At 45.1% G+C, this 17820-nt stretch overlaps 2 protein-coding genes across 2 annotated transcripts; one reads left to right on the top strand and one right to left on the bottom strand.

Annotated features, from left to right (window-relative positions):
• The first annotated feature begins 181 nt into the window (after positions 1–181).
• adam17b (ADAM metallopeptidase domain 17b) lies at positions 182–9696 on the top strand. Its single transcript, XM_040018405.1, has 18 exons — positions 182–502; positions 1192–1324; positions 1414–1547; positions 2074–2162; positions 2234–2414; positions 2937–3067; positions 3150–3236; positions 3321–3431; positions 3659–3803; positions 3886–3977; positions 4089–4238; positions 4389–4588; positions 4665–4768; positions 5164–5298; positions 7068–7198; positions 7275–7442; positions 7533–7589; positions 7672–9696. The coding sequence occupies exons 1-18, from the start codon at positions 418–420 to the stop codon at positions 8020–8022; spliced, it is 2484 nt and encodes an 827-aa protein (XP_039874339.1). The 5' UTR covers positions 182–417; the 3' UTR covers positions 8023–9696.
• Positions 9697–9992: 296 nt separating this feature from the next.
• On the bottom strand, positions 9993–17259 carry cpsf3 (cleavage and polyadenylation specific factor 3). Its single transcript, XM_040018406.1, has 18 exons — positions 17189–17259; positions 16704–16767; positions 16517–16614; positions 16291–16419; positions 15819–15996; positions 15279–15368; positions 14601–14751; positions 14342–14517; positions 14105–14263; positions 13620–13766; positions 13169–13321; positions 12978–13086; positions 12763–12861; positions 12296–12390; positions 11861–11948; positions 11709–11775; positions 11459–11555; positions 9993–10207 (listed from the first exon to the last, which is right to left on the bottom strand). The coding sequence occupies exons 1-18, from the start codon at positions 17257–17259 to the stop codon at positions 10118–10120; spliced, it is 2061 nt and encodes a 686-aa protein (XP_039874340.1). The 3' UTR covers positions 9993–10117.
• Between the last annotated feature and the right edge of the window lie 561 nt (positions 17260–17820).

Consider the following 17820-nt stretch of genomic DNA (forward strand, 5'->3'; position numbering starts at 1 on the left):
CTCCCCCTCCAGTCTAAAAGATTTCCATCATTAAAATTTATTGAAATATTTACTATTAGCTACCGTGCGTTTGTTTTCAACAGTATTGATTATTAATCGAATTAATACTTTTTTAATCGTACCCTTAAAATCCCTTGCTTTTACTGTGAAAGCCCTCGGGCCTACTTCCGCCTTGCTTCCTCGGCTCTCGGTAGCTTCACTCGGACGCTCTCTGACTTCCTGGTGAGTGGGGGCGTTTGTTCTGCCCGTTTCCAAACACAACAAAGACTCGAGTGGGGTGAGATTTAGTGAGGTCGGTCCAGAGATGAGCTTTAAATCTTAAATTTGTGTCTGAGCTGCGGTTGGAGTTTAATCTGATGCTAGGACGTTGAAGTGGGCGGCGGAAGGTCTTCATTCAGTCCGCCCCGACGGTTCAACATGTGGCTGCTTTTCGCCTTTTTAGCCGCTTTCACCGCTTTAACGAAGGCCGCCGTCCCCCCGGACACGACGGAGCAGGACTTCAGTGAGTGTTTAAAACTGAATTTAATCGTAAATGTGTCCTTTGGGAGAGCCGCCTTTCCGCCGGAAAAGTTCATGTTTGAGGCAGAAGGTATGGAGGACCGCTCATGTCAAACAAAAGTTTAATTCGCATAAAAATCACAGATAATTAAATAAATGGCTGAGTGCAGGATTATTCAACGGGATCATGATAGTAGTTTATTAAATGGAAAATCAAGTCAAATGCGATTAAAAGTTAACATTTTGACCAGAGATATATAACTATTATAAACAAAAAATCACAATACATGAACTTAAAAATAAAAAAGTCATAATAAGAGAAGTGTAGGGAGTTAATTGTGACTTTTAAGAAAGAAAAAGCAAAACCAAGAATAATGCTGTGCCATAACGATGTTAGCATATGTCACTGGTTTCTAATCATGATGTCATCATTTGACAGGAAATGAGATGATAAAAAGTGCGGAGTCCTGAAGTTTAATATTTTAACTTCTTTTATCGTTACAAACTTTTTTTTCATAAAAGGAAAAAGTGGATGAAAAACTTACATTTCTATTAAATATAAAGTCTGCAGCATTTCATTTGTGTTAATTATTAACTGATGTGTTGAGTTTGGTCACTTGTTGGCGTGTGGTGGAGCTGAGGTATTTCACAGGATTTTCAATGCTAACAGGCAGGTCTGCGTTCCCTCCGCAGTGTCTCTCAGAGCGATGCTGGATGACTTTGATGTGCTGCCTCTCTCCAGCCTGCAGACGCACTCCGTCCGCCGTCGTGACGTCCAGACTCAGACGCACGTGGAGAAGCTGATCAGCTTCAGCGCCCTGCAAAGGTAAGATGGCGGCGTCCGTCCATGCAGCTCTGTGCCATTTTAAAATCTTTGATTTGTAAAATCTGAACATCTCCTCCTCGTGTCTACAGGCATTTCAGACTCTACTTGAGGACCAACGATGAGCTCTTCACCAGCGACTTCAGAGCCGTGGTCATCAGCGAGGACGGCCAAGAGTCGACCTACCCGGTCAACAGGCACAACTACTTCACCGGACACGTCATCGGTAAACTGTTTAAGCAGAGCCTTTGTGGAGGTCTTTGGGGGTCCTTCTGGTGGTTTTTTTTTGTTTGTTTGTTTTGTTGTTTTGTTTTTTGTATTCGTCTTGATGGAGGCTTTTAAGGTCCTTGTAGAGGTTTTTTTTTGGTTTCTTGTAGGGATATTTGGGCTCCTTGAATGGATTAAAGAGTTCTCATGGAGATTTTAGGTGTTCTTATGGGGTTTTTAGAGTCCATGTGGGGATTTCACGTGTCCTCAGAGGGTTTTAGAGTCTCTCGTGGAGGTTTTTGGGGTCCTCTGAGTTTTGAGAATTCTACTTCATGGTTTCTTGTAAAGCTTGCAGAGTAATTAAAAAAAAAAAAAAATCCCCAGATGTCCTTGAGAAGGTTCACAAGGCCTTATCAGGTTTCTTGTAGATGTTGTCGGGCTGGTCCAAAGTACTTCAAACACACGTGTGGAATGTGTGTGGTGACCTTTTAGCTGAAAGGATTAGTATGGAGTAACTGCTCCTTTAATGAGTTTTTGTGTTGTAGGGGAGGAGAACTCCCGTGTTCAGGCGCACATCGAAGATGACGAGTTCTCCGCTCACATCCTGACTGATGAGGCAGAGTACAATGTCGAGGTAAACACCTGAGACTTGGAGTAAACGCCTGCTGAGTGATCAGTCCCTAAACCTTCATCTGCTCTCTTCAGCCTCTTTGGAGGTTCACATCGGCGCCCTCTGGCGGTCGCCTCCTAATCTATCGCTCGGAAGACATCCGCAACATCAGCCGCCTGCAGCAGCCTTCGGTCTGCGGCTACGTGACCTCTGACCCCAGTGACTTGCTCCCTGACAGCGTAAGAGCAGCTGTGATGGAGGAAAAGGAGGAAGAAGGTGAGAAGCGAGCTCCTCACCTGAACTTAGCACTGCGACTGCTTCCTGTTTGAGGGTAAAGCTCACACTGACCCAAAGTGACCACGCCCAGGTGACACAGGAACTGCGTTAACCACAGAGAATGCGAGAACTTCCTGTCACTGCTCAGCACAAACGTGCCCAGTGAAACACCTTCATCTGAACTGAGTACAGAGCGAGCGACACAAACAGGAAGTCAATCAGAAAAAAGACTTTTAATGTGAAAAAAAAATCACAAAGTAAAAGCTGTTTAAACAAAAGAAACAAAAGAGAGCTCGCCATTCCAACCGAATGAAAAGTTCGAGCTTTAAATGAAAAAATACAAAATCTGAAAAAATATTTTTAAGGTAGGGAAAAAAAGAGAGGAGAGATTTTACTGTAAAAACATATATTTTAATATTTGACACATTCAAACACTCATAAATAATAACAAATAAAAAAAAAGAGCTTTCAGTTTCAAATGCATAAATAATATTGTCTGACGTGTTTCGGTGGTTTGTTTAGAGTCGGCGTTCAGAGTGAAGCGTCACGTGCACGACCACAAGAAGAACTCGTGTCCTCTGCTGCTGGTAGCCGACCATCGCTTTTTCAAACACATGGGCCGCGACGAGGAGAGCACCACCCTCAACTACCTGGTCGGTACCACCTGTACATCCATCACCCCCGCCTCTCCCATCCACTGACACTGAACCCTGCCCCCTCCCAAATGTGTTTCAGATCGAGCTGATTGACCGTGTCGATGACATCTACAGAAACACGTCATGGGGCGAGGGGTTCAGCGGGTACGGCGTCCAGATCGATCAGGTGAGCATGCTCTGTTCCGCTTCCTGTTTGTGTTTAAACTCGGACGCTGTGATTTTTAACGTGACACCGCGTTCCTGCCATCAGATCATCATCAAGAAGTATCCGACTCCTGTGGATCCTGGAAAAACTCATTTCAACATGAAGGGAAGTCCAGTAGAGGGCAGAGACGTTTGGGATGTGAAGAAGCTGCTAGAGGTAACCACAAGGAAGCTGACACTGACACGCCACCGAGTAACTGTGTCCATATTCAGATTCAGAGAAACAGGTTTAAGATTTAGGTCTGAACACTGGATTTTTGTGAAAACGACATTTAATTTGAAAAGAAACAGCTTAGTGTGAGTAGAGCAGGCTGTGATGTGGAGTGTGTCGGATGCATTTGATCGGTCAGCTCTCTGAGGTCTCTGCTTGCCATCCTCTCGCAGCAGTTCAGTGTGGACATCGCGGGGAAAGCCTCCAACGTCTGCCTCGCTCATCTCTTCACCTATCAGGACTTTGACGAGGGCACTCTGGGGCTTGCCTACGTCGCCCCGTCTAAAGCCGACATCGCTGGAGGCCTCTGCTCCAAAGGTGAGTCCCGTGGCTTCACCCCAGAGTCCCTGGTAGATGGAGGTGGAAGTGTGACTCACGTTGTTGTCTCCTTCCACCACAGCTAGTCCTTCGACCTTAAATGAGCAGGGAGTGATCTACCTGAACACTGGCCTCACCAGCACCAAGAACTACGGCAAGACCATCCTGACCAAGGTGGAAATGAACCAGGCGTTCTGATTGGTTAATGCCTGCTTCTTTAGAATTGTTTGAGTGTGTGTGTGTGTGTGTGTGTGACACAGGAATTGTTCATCATCGTCTCCACAGGAAGCGGACCTGGTGACAACCCATGAACTCGGCCATAACTTCGGCGCAGAGCACGACCCGGACAAACCGGAGTGTGCCCCCCGAGAGGACCAGGGTGGGAAGTATGTCATGTATCCCATCGCTGTGAGCGGAGACCACGTCAACAACAAGGTGCAAAATGCTGAATCCAGGATTTCAGTCTTTAAACTCACTGTTCCACCTGCATGTTTATTAGCGCCTCTTTACACATTGATTATCAGTTGAAGCGACAGTGAACCTCTGCAGAATTACAGTCTGTGTTTGCCTCTCTTGTGCTTCCAGATGTTCTCTGACTGCAGTAAGCGCTCCATCGTGAAGCGTCTCAGGTTGAAGGCACCGTCCTGCTTTAAAGAGAGGAAGATCAATGTGTGCGGGAACTCCCGGGTGGAGCAGGGCGAGGAGTGCGACCCAGGACTGCTGCACATCAATTCAGACCTCTGCTGCACGTCCAACTGCAGGCTGAAGGCCGATGCTCAGTGCAGGTCAGAGATACACCTGACAGGTGAGGTGATTCCCCTGCGGCAGTGCTCTCGGCTCACCCCTGCTGTCTGTGTTCAGTGACAGGAACAGCGCCTGCTGCAGGGAGTGCAGGTTCGAGGCCAAAGGAGCGGTCTGTCAGGAGCCCATCGATGCCACCTGTAAAGGACACTCATACTGCACAGGTGAGCTCCGGTTACCACACAACATTTTCAGTTGACAGCGTCAGACGACTGCAGATTTTTTAAATTATTATTATTATTATTATTATTATTATTATTATTTCTGCTGTAAAGTTGAACAATGTAACATGGGAGCCTGCTGGAGCCTCTATTGGACGATAGAGGAACTGCAGGGTCTGGGATCAGTTGTTTCAATGAATCTAAATCCTTTCTAATCTTTTGCAATCCTCAGTTTAGTAATACGTAGTTGTCTTATTTTAGTCATCACAATGAAAACTAATTATCTTAATAAAATAAATGTTTTTGAACCAATAGCAGACGAAGCAGAGAGTGAGGTTGGATAAATGGCTGCAGGTGGAAACGCTGATAGTGTAATATAAAGTGTTGTGTGTTGACAGGAAACAGCAGCGAGTGTCCTCCTCCAGAAAATGCTCCAGATAAGACGGCGTGTTTGGACAGTGGCGAGTGTTTGAATGGAGAGTGTATCCCCTTCTGTCAGGCCGTCCTGAAGCTGCAGCCCTGCGCCTGTAACGGTACGACGCTCTCAATTTGCAAACAGTTTAAAGGTTTATACCCCTGAGTTTTCTCTGTAGTGAGTGTACTCTGATAGCAGGAAGGCTGTTTACCTCAGCGTTATCTAGTAGTATCTAGTATAATGTTAGGTTATAATGAGCTGTTGTTTTTCAGTTAGCTCATTGTCACATATCTAACCTGCTGACATTAAGCCCCAATATCAGGAATAAATGAGCACATTTATACTGATTTAGTTTAGAAGATGAGGAGGAAGAGGATGCGGTTTAATTAAGATGGCAATGACGTTGGCATTGATCCCTTTTGCAAAAATAAAAAATAGAACTGATGCTTCATATCATGAGTCTGAAAGTGCAGGTATGAATTTAAATGTCCCTTCATGGCACGAGACTTGTCTTTCACCTTTTGCGTACTACTTATGTGATCACTAATTTAGGTACATGCATAAAAAGCCATCAGGCAGAATGGTGACGTCCCTCTTAGCCACTGTATTCTTAATACATTAATTCTAAATTAATGAGACTGCATCAGTTTGCAAGATGTTATCACACATTGACAGTGTTGGGAAGGTTACTTTTAAAATGTATTCCATTACAGAATACAGAATACATGCCCCAAAATGTATTCTGTAACGTATTCCGTTACGTTACTCAATGACAGTAACGTATTCTGAATACTTTGGATTACTTAATATATTATCATGCTTTTTACAACAACGTGAATGTACTATTGCTGTGATTTATTACTATTACTGAAGGTCCGCGGCTCCGAACTGTAGTAAAGGGACCTCTGACTAATATGGCGGGGTCCCTGTCGGCTCGTAGCCGAAAAATAGCTTTACTTTGTTGTGTGGGTCAACTTTTCTTGCGAGAGACAGAGAGAGGCGTTGAAAGGCTGCTCCAACGGAACTTATTGTTTCGGAGGAAAACACGAACACAGTGTACAGTCGAGTCTTAATAGCTTACTTACAACTGGGCTCGTCAGGCACTCTTCTTGGCTGCAGTGGTTATTATTATATTTACATGCTTCCAGCTCCCGTTTTTGCTCGATGACAACTCGTACCTTTCCACTCCCCTTTTTCTCCCTCCTCGCGCTCACAGACACATAACGTGTATGGCAGTCCATTCTCCCTGCAGCACGGACTACACTGCCCATGATGCTACATTCTTTAGAGCTATGCTTGTAGCATTCTGCCTGTTAGCTTAGCACAACAACAACAACAACAACAAAAAGGCGCTCTCTCACCCAGGAAACACACAGTCGCAGAGAGAGAGAGAGAGCGTCGCCCTGTAACCATGGCAACCGTAACGCTGCCGCCTGGAACAACAGAACGTAGCTGTCAAACAAAACCCAAACAGTTCTGACCCGCCACAATATGAAACAGGAAAGTACCGCAGTGTAATCCATTTATTTCAACAAAGTAACTGTATTCTAAATACCACCTTTTTAAACAGTAACTGTAACGGAATACAGTTACTCATATTTTGTATTTTAAATACGTAACGGCGGTACATGTATTCCATTACTCCCCAACACTGCACATTGACCAGTGTTCATTTATAAATACAATATCCCTTTTTTTTTTTTTTTTTTTTTTAAAAACACAAAATAAACTTTAAAAAAACCCCAGCTGACTGCAAAGAATTACATCTGCCGTTACTCGTGCGATGCTTCTTCTCTCAAACTCTGCGTTTTGTTTTTCTCCTGGAGGGTGTTTCAGTCTGTTTCATGCTGCAGCTAAAGCGGTTGTTTCTGCCTTTGTTCCTCTCAGAAACCAACGCTTCCTGTAAAGTCTGCTGTCGGAGCAGCGGCGGCGTCTGCACCCCCTATCAGGACATATCAGGCAGTTTCCTTTTTCTCAGGAAGGGCAAACCCTGTACCGTGGGTTTCTGCGATGGAGCGGTGAGACCATCGCTAAATATTCAGAGCTTTTACACTGAAGGCGACAGGAAGTGATGACCGTTTCCTGTGTCTGCAGGGAAAATGCATGAAGCAGGTGCAGGACGTGGTGGAGCGTCTGTGGGACTTCATCGATAAGCTGGACATCAACACGTTCTGGAAGTTTCTGGCTGATAACATCGTGGGCTCAGTGGTGGCGTTCTCGCTGCTGTTCTGGGTTCCTTTCAGCATCCTGGTGCACTGTGTGGTGAGTGGCGTCTTCGATCGCATCTGTGGGGGGCTGGAGGGTTCGGGTTGCCTTTGAAGTCTGAATTTTGTCGCACTTCTTTGGTTTCAGGACCGGAAACTCGATAGGCAGTACGAGCAGACCACCAAGTCACTCCTGTTCCCCAGCGTGAGCACAAATATCTGAGTAAAGAAGGTTTTCACATTCAATTCTCGGACATGCTCTCACATGCGTCTCTCTGTTTTCCCAGAATGCCGAGCTCTTGAGCAGCCTGGATTCGGCCTCTGTTCGGATCTTCAAATCTCCAACATTCTCCTCCGGCCCCCTTCGCTTTCATCCCAGTGGCCCCGAGCAGACTGGCGCCGACCCAGCCCAAAGCCCACCTCCTCTGGACAGCCCCCGCATGGCCACCATCCAAGAGGACCCCAGCTCAGACTCCCACCTGGAGGAGGCATCCCTTAAGGAGGCGTTCGGACATCCGGCAGGGGCAACCCGGCGCTCCTTCGAGGACCTGACAGAGAAGATGAGACGCAGTGAGAAGGCGAAGGTGTTCAGGCTGCATAGGCAGCATCAGATCGACAGCAAGGAGACACAGTGCTGAGGCGGCGAGCGCCTCCACCTTCATAGAATAGAATAGCTCTTTGCCATTGTACATGTACAACGAAATCCCGGCTCCACCTTTAGCTGCATCTTCGTCAGGATCCGTTCCAGACTGCAGAGTGTCATACTCTGTAAGACAAAAGCCTCAACAGCTGGCACTCAGACCACAGACGTATACAAGATGGACGTAGCCCCGAAAATATGTTTTAGATACTGATATAAAAAACATGGTAGCCTGCTGGCGTCTCTATTGGATGATAGAGGAACTGCAGGGTCTGGGATCAGTTGTTTCAATGAATCTAAATTCTACGTACAACAGAAAGTAAACTCAAAAAGTAAAACAAAGAAATCTTCAGATAACGTGCTTTGATTTATATTCACTATCAGTGGACAAAATGTCCTTATTACAATATAAAAACACCGTAGTGCCTTAAACCTGCAGCAGTGACCAGCAGGGGGTGCCTCTTCAGTGTCTAAAAGAGACTCCTGCTCCCCTGACCGTTGATCTCAGTAAACGACCTCCTGACGCGTTCATGTCTCGATTTCACTTGGTATTCAATAATGGTGTCGTTGGGGGCAGGGCTTCAGTACAGGCGTCGCAGCTTTTGTATCTGTTCATTTTCCTTCCCGATGTTTTGCACTTTAGTCTTTCACGCCAGTTCTTTGTGTTCCTCTAAAACAGGTGGACAACTCCAGGCCTCGAGGGCTGGTGTCCTGCAGGTTTTAGATGTGTCCTTGAGCCAACACAGCTGATTCAACTGGCTATATTTACCTCCTCAACATTTCCTGAAGTTCTCCAGAGACTTGGTAACAAACTAATCATGTGATTCAGGTGTGTTGACCAAGGGTGATATCTAAATCTTTCAGCACATCGGCCCTCGAGGCCTGGAGATGCCCACCCCTGCTCTAAAACAACCCGTCCTGTTCAGTGAAGCAACTCAGCAGCTCCGGGAATCAAACCTGTCAGTGTTCGTGCCTTGCTCAACGTGCTGAGCCTCTGTAAATATACGAACGTAAAATATTTTATCCTCCTTCAAAGCCCTTTGGACTGTTTGTGTTTGGAGCCTCATTTTAATCGTTTAAATTAAGCTGATGTGTTTTTGTTTGTTTGTTTGTTTTGGGCTTTTTGTTTTGTTTTTTTTAAAGCACTTCGTGCATCTCAGATTCAGGATTGGCAAAATTAGAGTTTATGGTTTTCTGAATATTTTTTTCTAATTTTTTTTTTCTACTGTTTTGTAAGGCAAAGTTTAATGCTCACCTTCAAGAGTTTCAAAGTCTACAAGACTATTTTCCCTGTTTTTTTGTTTTCTTCTAAAAAAATGTGGAAATAAAACAAAACATTTAAAATGAATATTGTTCTAATTTTCTAAAGAAAAGCAGGACTTTTGCTTGCATAAAAACAAACCAGGTTCAAACACCAAAGCTGAACTCCCTGTAAACCCTTTTTTTTTTTTTTTTTTTTTAAAAGTGACAGTCAGTCAGCAGTGAGCTCCTCTTCTTCTCTGGTATCCTGATGCAATAGAGCCAGTGTTTTTAATTTCATGTGCTCTTCTGTGCAGACGATGCTCTGCTGTATCTACACGTTGTTTACTGTCACATCCCTGAAGTGGTGTCGGATTTAATATATCATTTCATGTTAGAAAATTCTGCTTTTGGATTAAAAAATGAAAACATTTCTAAGACTCTGTACTGTTTGTGTGTTGAAGATAAGAATACTGCACTAATTAGCAGGTATCTGTGCCTGTGTAATAGCTGATCACCTAGCACTCCACCCTCTTGTTCAAATGTGGTCTACAAATGTCCATCTGTTACATACAGTCAGTGTCTGAGGCTGTGAAGCTACAGCTAACAGATCTGCAGAACACCATTGGAGATGATGTTTTGTGTCCAGAATAAGCCAGCATGACTGAAATAAGTGTAAACCTTTTTAAAGCGGCCATCGGAGGCTTTGATGGTCTAAAGGAAACAGACTGAGAAACTCAACTGAAGTTTATTTTACACATTTAAAACAAAGAAGCATTCATTTTTATAGGAAATCGGTACAAAAGCATCTCCTGGAAACACAAAAACATCCCCTGTGACATCACTGTGGCCTGTCAGAAAGCGGGGCTTAGGGCGTCATGGAGCCGATGGACAGCGACTTCTATCATCTCTCTTAGAGTCTCGTCCTCTGCGCATGACACCAACTGCAGAGTAACACACAGAGGTCAAAGGGTATTACATCATTTTCTACAGAAACAAACAAAATTCTTGCATAAATAACATATGTGAAACTATTAATTTCACACATAACCAGGAAGCAACTGTAAGTTAAGCTCAGTAGCACTGACTGTGATTATAGTAGTCTATGAGAAAATAAGCTTGAGCAAGTCTGAGTTCAGTTTAGCCCTTTACTTACCTTACAGGCGCTCTTTAAATGTTACTGTGTGTGTTAGAAAGAAAATTCAAGGGGCTTTTGAAATGAGAGAAGGCGAGCTTTACAGGGATATTTTGTGTATCACGGTATCATGAAGCATTCACTCAGTACTGCTGTCTGTGCTCAGACAGGAAAATCACGTGTGTGCTACACATCCCCCCCCCCCCCAATTCCTCACACATTTTGGACTCCAGAGAAAATAAAAAATTCAGTTGCACTGAAGTTTTCTTCCTGTTCAGCAGCTGACTTTCAGTCTCATGGAAACTGCACAGCTGCCTGCTGGGAGGTCAGAGTCACTGCAATCACACAGACTGCTTAAGGTTTACAAATGATCAGCATCAGATTTAGCAGAAAGCCAGTTTGTCAATGAGTTGCAATCGGTCTGAGTGCAACTAACTAGTCTTTACAACTGGGGACTCCAGTGGTTGCTAACTGGGTGTGTTCCTATATGAAGGCAAGGTTGGCGAGGATCTGTGTTTGTTATCTGTGGAAGAATCTGTTTCAGATCTCTGAATGTATGAAGTTAAAGTGAATTTCGGTTTTCAGATGGACACAGACTTTTGATGTTCCCTGATTTATCAGTTAATCTGTGTCATCATGAACAGAGAGCATGCAACTGTCAACTCAACCCAACAACTTTTATGCCGTCATGATGTAATAATGACTGATCAGAGCTGATCTCAGTCGCATGAAGGTCAGGTAATTTCTCTGTGTGAGTGCAGCCTGACAGAACTTCAGCCAATGACATCTCAGAGGCGCCGTCTCTTATTTACATGCTTTGAGGTTTAAACTTAACATAAAGCCCTGCAGCGGGAACAGGAAGTACCCATACTTTCAGGTTTTTCATGAACAGATCAGGTTCCTGTAACAGGAAGTCTGAGGATTTAAAACAAAATGATCCTTAACACCAGATTTATGTCACATGACCTTAATGCAGCTTAAACTGCACAGCCCCCTGTGGTAAAGGTCAGAGTTTTGTGTTCTGTCAGAAGGTCTGACTCTGCCCACTCCTCATACTCACTCTGGTCTCTGGGTCTACTGACGCCGTGACGCCGTCCACAGTCACGCTGAGGTTTTTACCATCTTTGAAATTCACGCAGTCATCCCCAAACATGTCGCTGCAACACAATACAAGTTAGTCTACCACTTGGGGACTTTTACTTTGAAAATTTGAAAATGCTAAGTTAGAAATGAAATCCTTTCTTGGGTCTGTGTGTGTTGGTGTGTGTGGTGTTTGTGTGTGCACATGTCTGTGTGTGGCAGCGACTCACTGCAGCATGAGCGCAAGCCTCTCCACAAACACGTCCATGTCGAAACTTTCCTTCTTCCCCTCCACAACTGAAACACACAAACACACAGATGTTACAGATTCTGCACTGTCCCCAAACATTGCACTTCAAGCTGCCGTACTGTGTTTACTGACACTTCTGGGCGTTGGGGTTGGACTGGACCTCGAGGATGACAGTGGCAACGGCGTCAGCGTACATGTCATTGAGCGGATTGGCGATCCACTGAGGAAATAAATCAAGAAGAAACACTTACTTACTTCAATGATGGCAAAATGAAACAGACATTAGTGAACTAATTGGTAAAATTCTGGATCTGTAACACTTTAAAAAAAACCCCGAAAAAACAAATTTACAACAAAGAAACAAAAGATCGGAAATTAAAAAAACTTCAACAGCTGCTTGAGTATGAAGCAAAATTAATTTTCCTCCAATCAGTGAGTTCCTGTTTGAAATAAATCTGAACATTTTGTTTCAGACAGAGCACTGAAGCTGCATTCATGAACAACAAAGGCTGTACGAAATCACAGCACCTCTGCTCACATGGGCTGTAATGTATGTGTGTGTCTGACCTCTAGCAGCACCATGCTAGCTTCATGAACCATCGTGATGCTCTTAAAGATTCTCACGGTGATTTTCTCGGTTCCCTCCACCTGCTCCACATCGCCTGAAACACAAAGAGCAGCTCATGAACGCTCTGTGGACCGTGTTCAATTAAACTTCAGTTCATTTTTATTTATATAGTTCCAAATCACAACAACAGTTGCCTCAAGGTGCTTTGTATTGTAAAGACATTGTCTCCATCATTCTCTGTAAACGTCCTGATGGAGGTGAAACACCTTCAGAAACTGTAACATGAACATTTTTAAGCCCACGTATCATCAAGTCTGACATGCAGAAAAATTCACGACCAAAGATCCTGTTAAATATTTCTAATTCATCGCCTCACAAAACTTCAGGTAATGGGAGGAGCCAGCTTAAGTTTTACTCTGGATGACCCGAGTCAGGTGAGTCCAGGTGAGGTTTGCTGCTTTCTTACCTGCGAGGTTTCTCAGCTGGCTGACCAGCAGTGAGATGGGTCCAGTGTATGGGATGGCCTGCGTCTGAGTCACCATGCCCATCGACAGGTCAGTGTAGTCTGTACAGAGAGCACAAATGTCAGGAAACAACAGGGGAACCCAAACACAACAGGCGATGCGTTCAGGGACCAGCATCAGGCTGGAATAATTAGTGCAGGTAAACTGAGTTACTGACTGGAGAGGTCGGAGGGCACCAGGATGTGATAGTTGAAGTTTCGTTTGACGAGAATCCCAGAGACCCGCTGACCCTGAATGCACTTCTTGTCGGCAAGGGAGCCCATCACCTGCAGCAGAGGATGCTGGGAGTTAAGGTGGCAGAAGGTGAAACGAGACACGCTTAAAGCTGCGGATGGTTTTCAGGAGGACCTTGGCCAGTTTCTCTCCTCTGAAGTTGAGCGTGACGGCCTCGGTGTTCCTCGGGTTGTGCACCTCGATGTGGACCTCGTCGTTGTCCTCGTACTCGCGGATCAACGCCGCCTTCAGACGCGCCATCTCGTTCTGCTCGCCGTGGACGAGAATCTGCAGAACCAGGATCAGCACACGTTAAACTAAACTCACCTGTTCCCGACATCAGACCGAGTGCTGTGCACAGTTTCAGTCAGTAGAGCAACAAAGAAAAACTCCAGGTCCAGGACTGAAGCTGCATGCGAAGGTCCACAGCGCACAGACGTCTTACTGTCATTAAATGATCTCTGCTCTGCTGAGCGATTGGACTGAGTCAAGATTAACAATTATACAGCTGCTACAATTTTAGCACTTTTGAAACGCTGTCATCTGTTTACTGATAAGCTGAGAGTGAGTGAATAAATCTGATTACCACATGAGGAGGCTTGAGAGCTCTGATGAACTCGCTGGTCTGTTGGTAGTCTGTGTGAGCTGAGAAGGAGATGTAGTCCACCGACATCTTCAGAGGAAGCTTCTGACCCGACATGGTGGTGATCTCGTCGGGCTCTGTCATGATGTGCTGAGAAACGCAGACAAACCGTTAGACCTCGAAGGGATCAGGAGAGAAACTCGGCTCTTTGAAGGCTTTAAATGATTATGTCATTTTCACTCTGGCCTGATGGGGGCACTATTGCCTTATTATTAATGCCTAAACCCTGACACAGACTGTTTAAATCAGAGCAGATCTGCAGGTCTGGGCTTTCCGCCACTCCCCCAAAAGGAAATCAGACTCCCAGGAAACATTTTCCGCTCAGAAACGGGAAAATGTTGTAAAAGCCTCAGAAGCAGGCTCACTCAGGTTTGTCCTTCAGGGCAGTTTCCTGACTCCACAGTTAAAATAGTCCGAGCTGACCTCACCTTGGCGAGCGTCCCCTCCACGCAGTATCCGGCGATGATGACGCCATTCCTGCGGTCGGTGCACCAGCTCTCAAACAGCTCTCTGGACAGGCCGCTCTGCATCATACCAGGAGATGCCATCACCACGCTGGGACCGATGTCATCGAAGTGGTCCATGCTCTGAAACACACACATGTAAAAATACTGCATGTATAATGATATGAGCCAACTGACAACCCACGGACCGCATTCACTGACCTTGAGGTTGCTGATGTGCTTGAAGACAAAGGGGTTGTTGATGTTGATAGCCTTGCGGATCTTGTCGTTCATGGCGTTGATGTAGGTCTGGTACACAGCCATGCACTTCCTGGCCAGAGAAGAGGCGTAGTAGATAGGGATGTCGTGGAGCTCCGGGTGGTTCTGCCAGTACTCGTCTGGGTCAAAAACACGAGCAGATCAGAGGTCAGTAGGGTTGGAGCCGGGCTCATGGGCAGAGGAGACCGAGAGAAGACCTCACCGAGGATGAGCAGCAGCTCCTGAGCCCGTCCCAGGGCAAAGACAGGGATCAGGCAGCGGCCCTCCCTGTTCACGATGTCGTGGACGGTGTTGCAGAAACGAGCCTCCCTCTCCTCACGCTTCTCGTGGATGTGAGTGCCATAGGTCGACTCCTGAACGCAGAGCAGGAAACATTACTGAGCATGCTTGGCTCGCTGATTCATCACAGTTGCATCAAGATTAGCAGTCACATGACGTAGTAACAGCAGGTGTTTGCAGCTCCAGGTTTCACCTTTAGGGTGTGATCTCCACACACGGGATCATGTGGAGATGTCAGATCTTACAGACATTTGAGGCGGTTACACCTCATTCATGGTTTTACTCCGTTTCCTGTCACATTTCTGTGGTCGATGCTTCTAACGATGACCTCAGAATGGTAAATTGATCCCTGTGAAGTTCAGGCTGCTCTAAAATATCAGGTTTTTTTCTACTCTTGGATCTGGATGATGTCACTGAGATGCTCCACCCATATGTGGATTCTGTGAGGCAGCCAATCAGGAGAAATTAGGCTTAAACTGGGTGTAGCTAAAAGAGGACAAACCAGCCCAGAATCAGATAAAGGAGGATTATTATGAACGACGGATCATGCAAAGCTGCCATAAACTTTGAACAGTTGATTTCTGATTTCAGAATCACTCACTGTGATGAGGATGTCCGGCTTCACGCTTGGGATCTCTGCTGCCATCAGGTGTCTGTCCTCCTGACGGGAGAAATCACCTGTGTACAACAGCTACACACACACACACCATGCGCGATTAGCAGCTGTGGCCATGCTGTCCTCAGTAAACTCACTCATTCACAAAAACAAAGTGCCTATCTGAGGTGGTCCCTCCGGAGAGACAATAGTTTTGGAACACACCAGCATATTTTCTCTGCTGTTTAACGCAGAAAAACCCAACTGCGACGCAACAAAGCATCACCCCGCTGATCAAGTGTCTAAGACAGCCTCGCCCTCATCGTATTCACATGAAGTCACAGGAACTTATTTCACCTTTATTTTCAGTTCTTGCAGCGTCTTTATTTCTTAACAAGCTGCAGTGATTAACAAAAGGTCAAAGAATCTGAACTGTAGTTTTTAAACTGCAACTAAATGTCCATAAAAACTCTGTGTACATGTAGCAACACGCCCACAGAGGCGCAAACACTCAGAGGAGGCTGGATCAATGTCTGAAGAACTCACCTTGACGCCGGCGATCTCGATCATGAACATGGCGGCTCCGAGGACATGGCCGGCGTGGTAACACCAGAACTTAATGCCAGCCACCTCCTTCACCTCGTGGAAGTTGATGGTCTCGATCTTTTCCATGCTGTCCTCCAGGTCGGTCTCCGTGTACAGCATGTCGTCAGCTGAGATGTTACTGCAGACACGATTCAGCCAATCAAGCGTCAAAGATTCTAAGCAACTCATCAGCAGCGTCTTTGACGGCAAACAGCACTTACCTCTGCTTCACAACTCCTACAGCAGCTTTGCATTACTCCAGTTTAAAATAACCCTCCTTTGGATGTCTTGCTATTTTAATTTAAAGCTGCTTATCACTGACCTTTGCTCGTGTGCAGGTAACCCAAAAATGAGGCTCACCAGCATTCGCCCACACTCTTATTAAACCGTTAAAAACATTCTCAGAGTCAATGTGTCTACCGGCGAGTCTCACCTGACTTTGACGTAGTCGGACAGCAACCACCGGTAGATGGCTTTGGTGGCGTGCGTCATGAACGTCCGACCTTTAAAGCTGGTCTTCTGCAGGAACCAGGGCAGAGCGCCGCAGTGGTCCAGGTGGAAGCTGATGGAGGGAGGAAGAGTCAGCACAAACATCTGCGGTACATCAGTATCATCATGCTGCAGGCAGTCATGTGACCACTTGGAGGCTGTGAACTCACTGGCTGATGAGCAGCAGGTCGATCTCAGCTGGGTCGATCAGGTCAATGTAGGGCAGAGCGTCCATCCCCTCCAGACCAGGATGGATCCCACAGTCCAGCTGACACACACACACACAAAGAGACACAGACCTTTACACACACTGAGGCTTCACGTTCACAGCTGGAAGGTTCATATTCACTATCTCACCATGATCTTTCTTCCTTTGAACTCCAGGATGATGCAGGACCGTCCCACCTCCTGACCGGCCCCCCTGCACATAGACACACACTGAAACCACACTCCACACCTCACCCCAACATCCAGCTCAAACTCACTTTAAACCAAACTCCATTCAAAAATCAGTCAATTTTTATTTGTAAAAGAGCAAAACCCTGAAAGAATTGGAGTCACATGACTACACTCATAAGATTAAATATGCACTGACAGACGACCTTATATTTAATTATCAGCTGTGTTGAAGCTGGCAGGGAGATCTTTTCAGATTATAAGTGTTGTTAAATGAGTCCTGAATCAAAGCGCTTCACTGGAAACTTCCACGGACCTCTTTAAGTTGTGTCTTTAACGCATTTTATAGTTTATTTATGAACCCTGAATGAGTGATTTTCTGAATGTAGTTCTGTGAGGAGGGGGAGCCCGCACACAGAAAGAAGCTGAAGTTGCTGTAAACTCACAGCGGGCGGATCAGCAGCTGGTCGCTCTCCTCCGCCGGAACCGTCGCGTCGGGTTTACGTTTAGCCGCCATGTTGTTTACTTCCACACGCCGAAAAACAAACAAACAAACTCCGTCATCACTCCGTTAGTTAGCCACCTGCTATCAACAGCGGCTCCACAAGGTTTACTAATATGTAACTTCCGGTCCCCGGTGAAATCTTTCCGTGTAGTAACATTAGTCCTAACTTTTTGTTCCGCGATGAATCCCGGAGGAGAAGTGTGCTTTAAAGCAATCTAACATTTTTTTAATCAGATTAATATGTATCAAGTAAATAAATAGTATTCAAAAAATAAATGCTCAAATTAATTATTAACTAAATATATACTACTAATAATTACAAACAAAAATTATTTTCGTTTTTGTATCTTTGCTCTTTAAGTCTATGCACTTTTAATTTAAGAGATTTTAAAACTCTTTAAACAAATTCATTCTATAAATTGGCTTTAATTAAATTTAAAATCATATACATGACTATGTTTTTGTGTATTATATTTGAGTATTTAAATATTTTGTACTCAAGGTATTAAAAAACAATAATAAATAAATAAAAACAAATGGTTTACATAAAAACATTGACAAAATGCATCCTGC

Source organism: Simochromis diagramma, unplaced genomic scaffold (genome assembly GCF_900408965.1).
Source record: "Simochromis diagramma unplaced genomic scaffold, fSimDia1.1 OVJJ01000802.1, whole genome shotgun sequence".
NCBI classification, from domain to species: domain Eukaryota; kingdom Metazoa; phylum Chordata; class Actinopteri; order Cichliformes; family Cichlidae; genus Simochromis; species Simochromis diagramma.

Coding starts and splice junctions, on each gene's coding strand:
- adam17b (XM_040018405.1), top strand. CDS start 418: ATGTGGCTGCTTTTCGCCTTTTTAGCCGCTTTCACCGCTTTAACGAAG. Junction 503..1,191: donor CACGACGGAGCAGGACTTCA/GTGAGTGTTTAA, acceptor TTCCCTCCGCAG/TGTCTCTCAGAGCGATGCTG. Junction 4,589..4,664: donor AAGGCCGATGCTCAGTGCAG/GTCAGAGATACA, acceptor GTCTGTGTTCAG/TGACAGGAACAGCGCCTGCT.
- cpsf3 (XM_040018406.1), bottom strand. CDS start 17,259: ATGGCGGCTAAACGTAAACCCGACGCGACGGTTCCGGCGGAGGAGAGC. Junction 14,518..14,600: donor GGAGCTGCTGCTCATCCTCG/GTGAGGTCTTCT, acceptor TTTTTGACCCAG/ACGAGTACTGGCAGAACCAC. Junction 11,556..11,708: donor AGGCTTGCGCTCATGCTGCA/GTGAGTCGCTGC, acceptor ATTGTGTTGCAG/CGACATGTTTGGGGATGACT.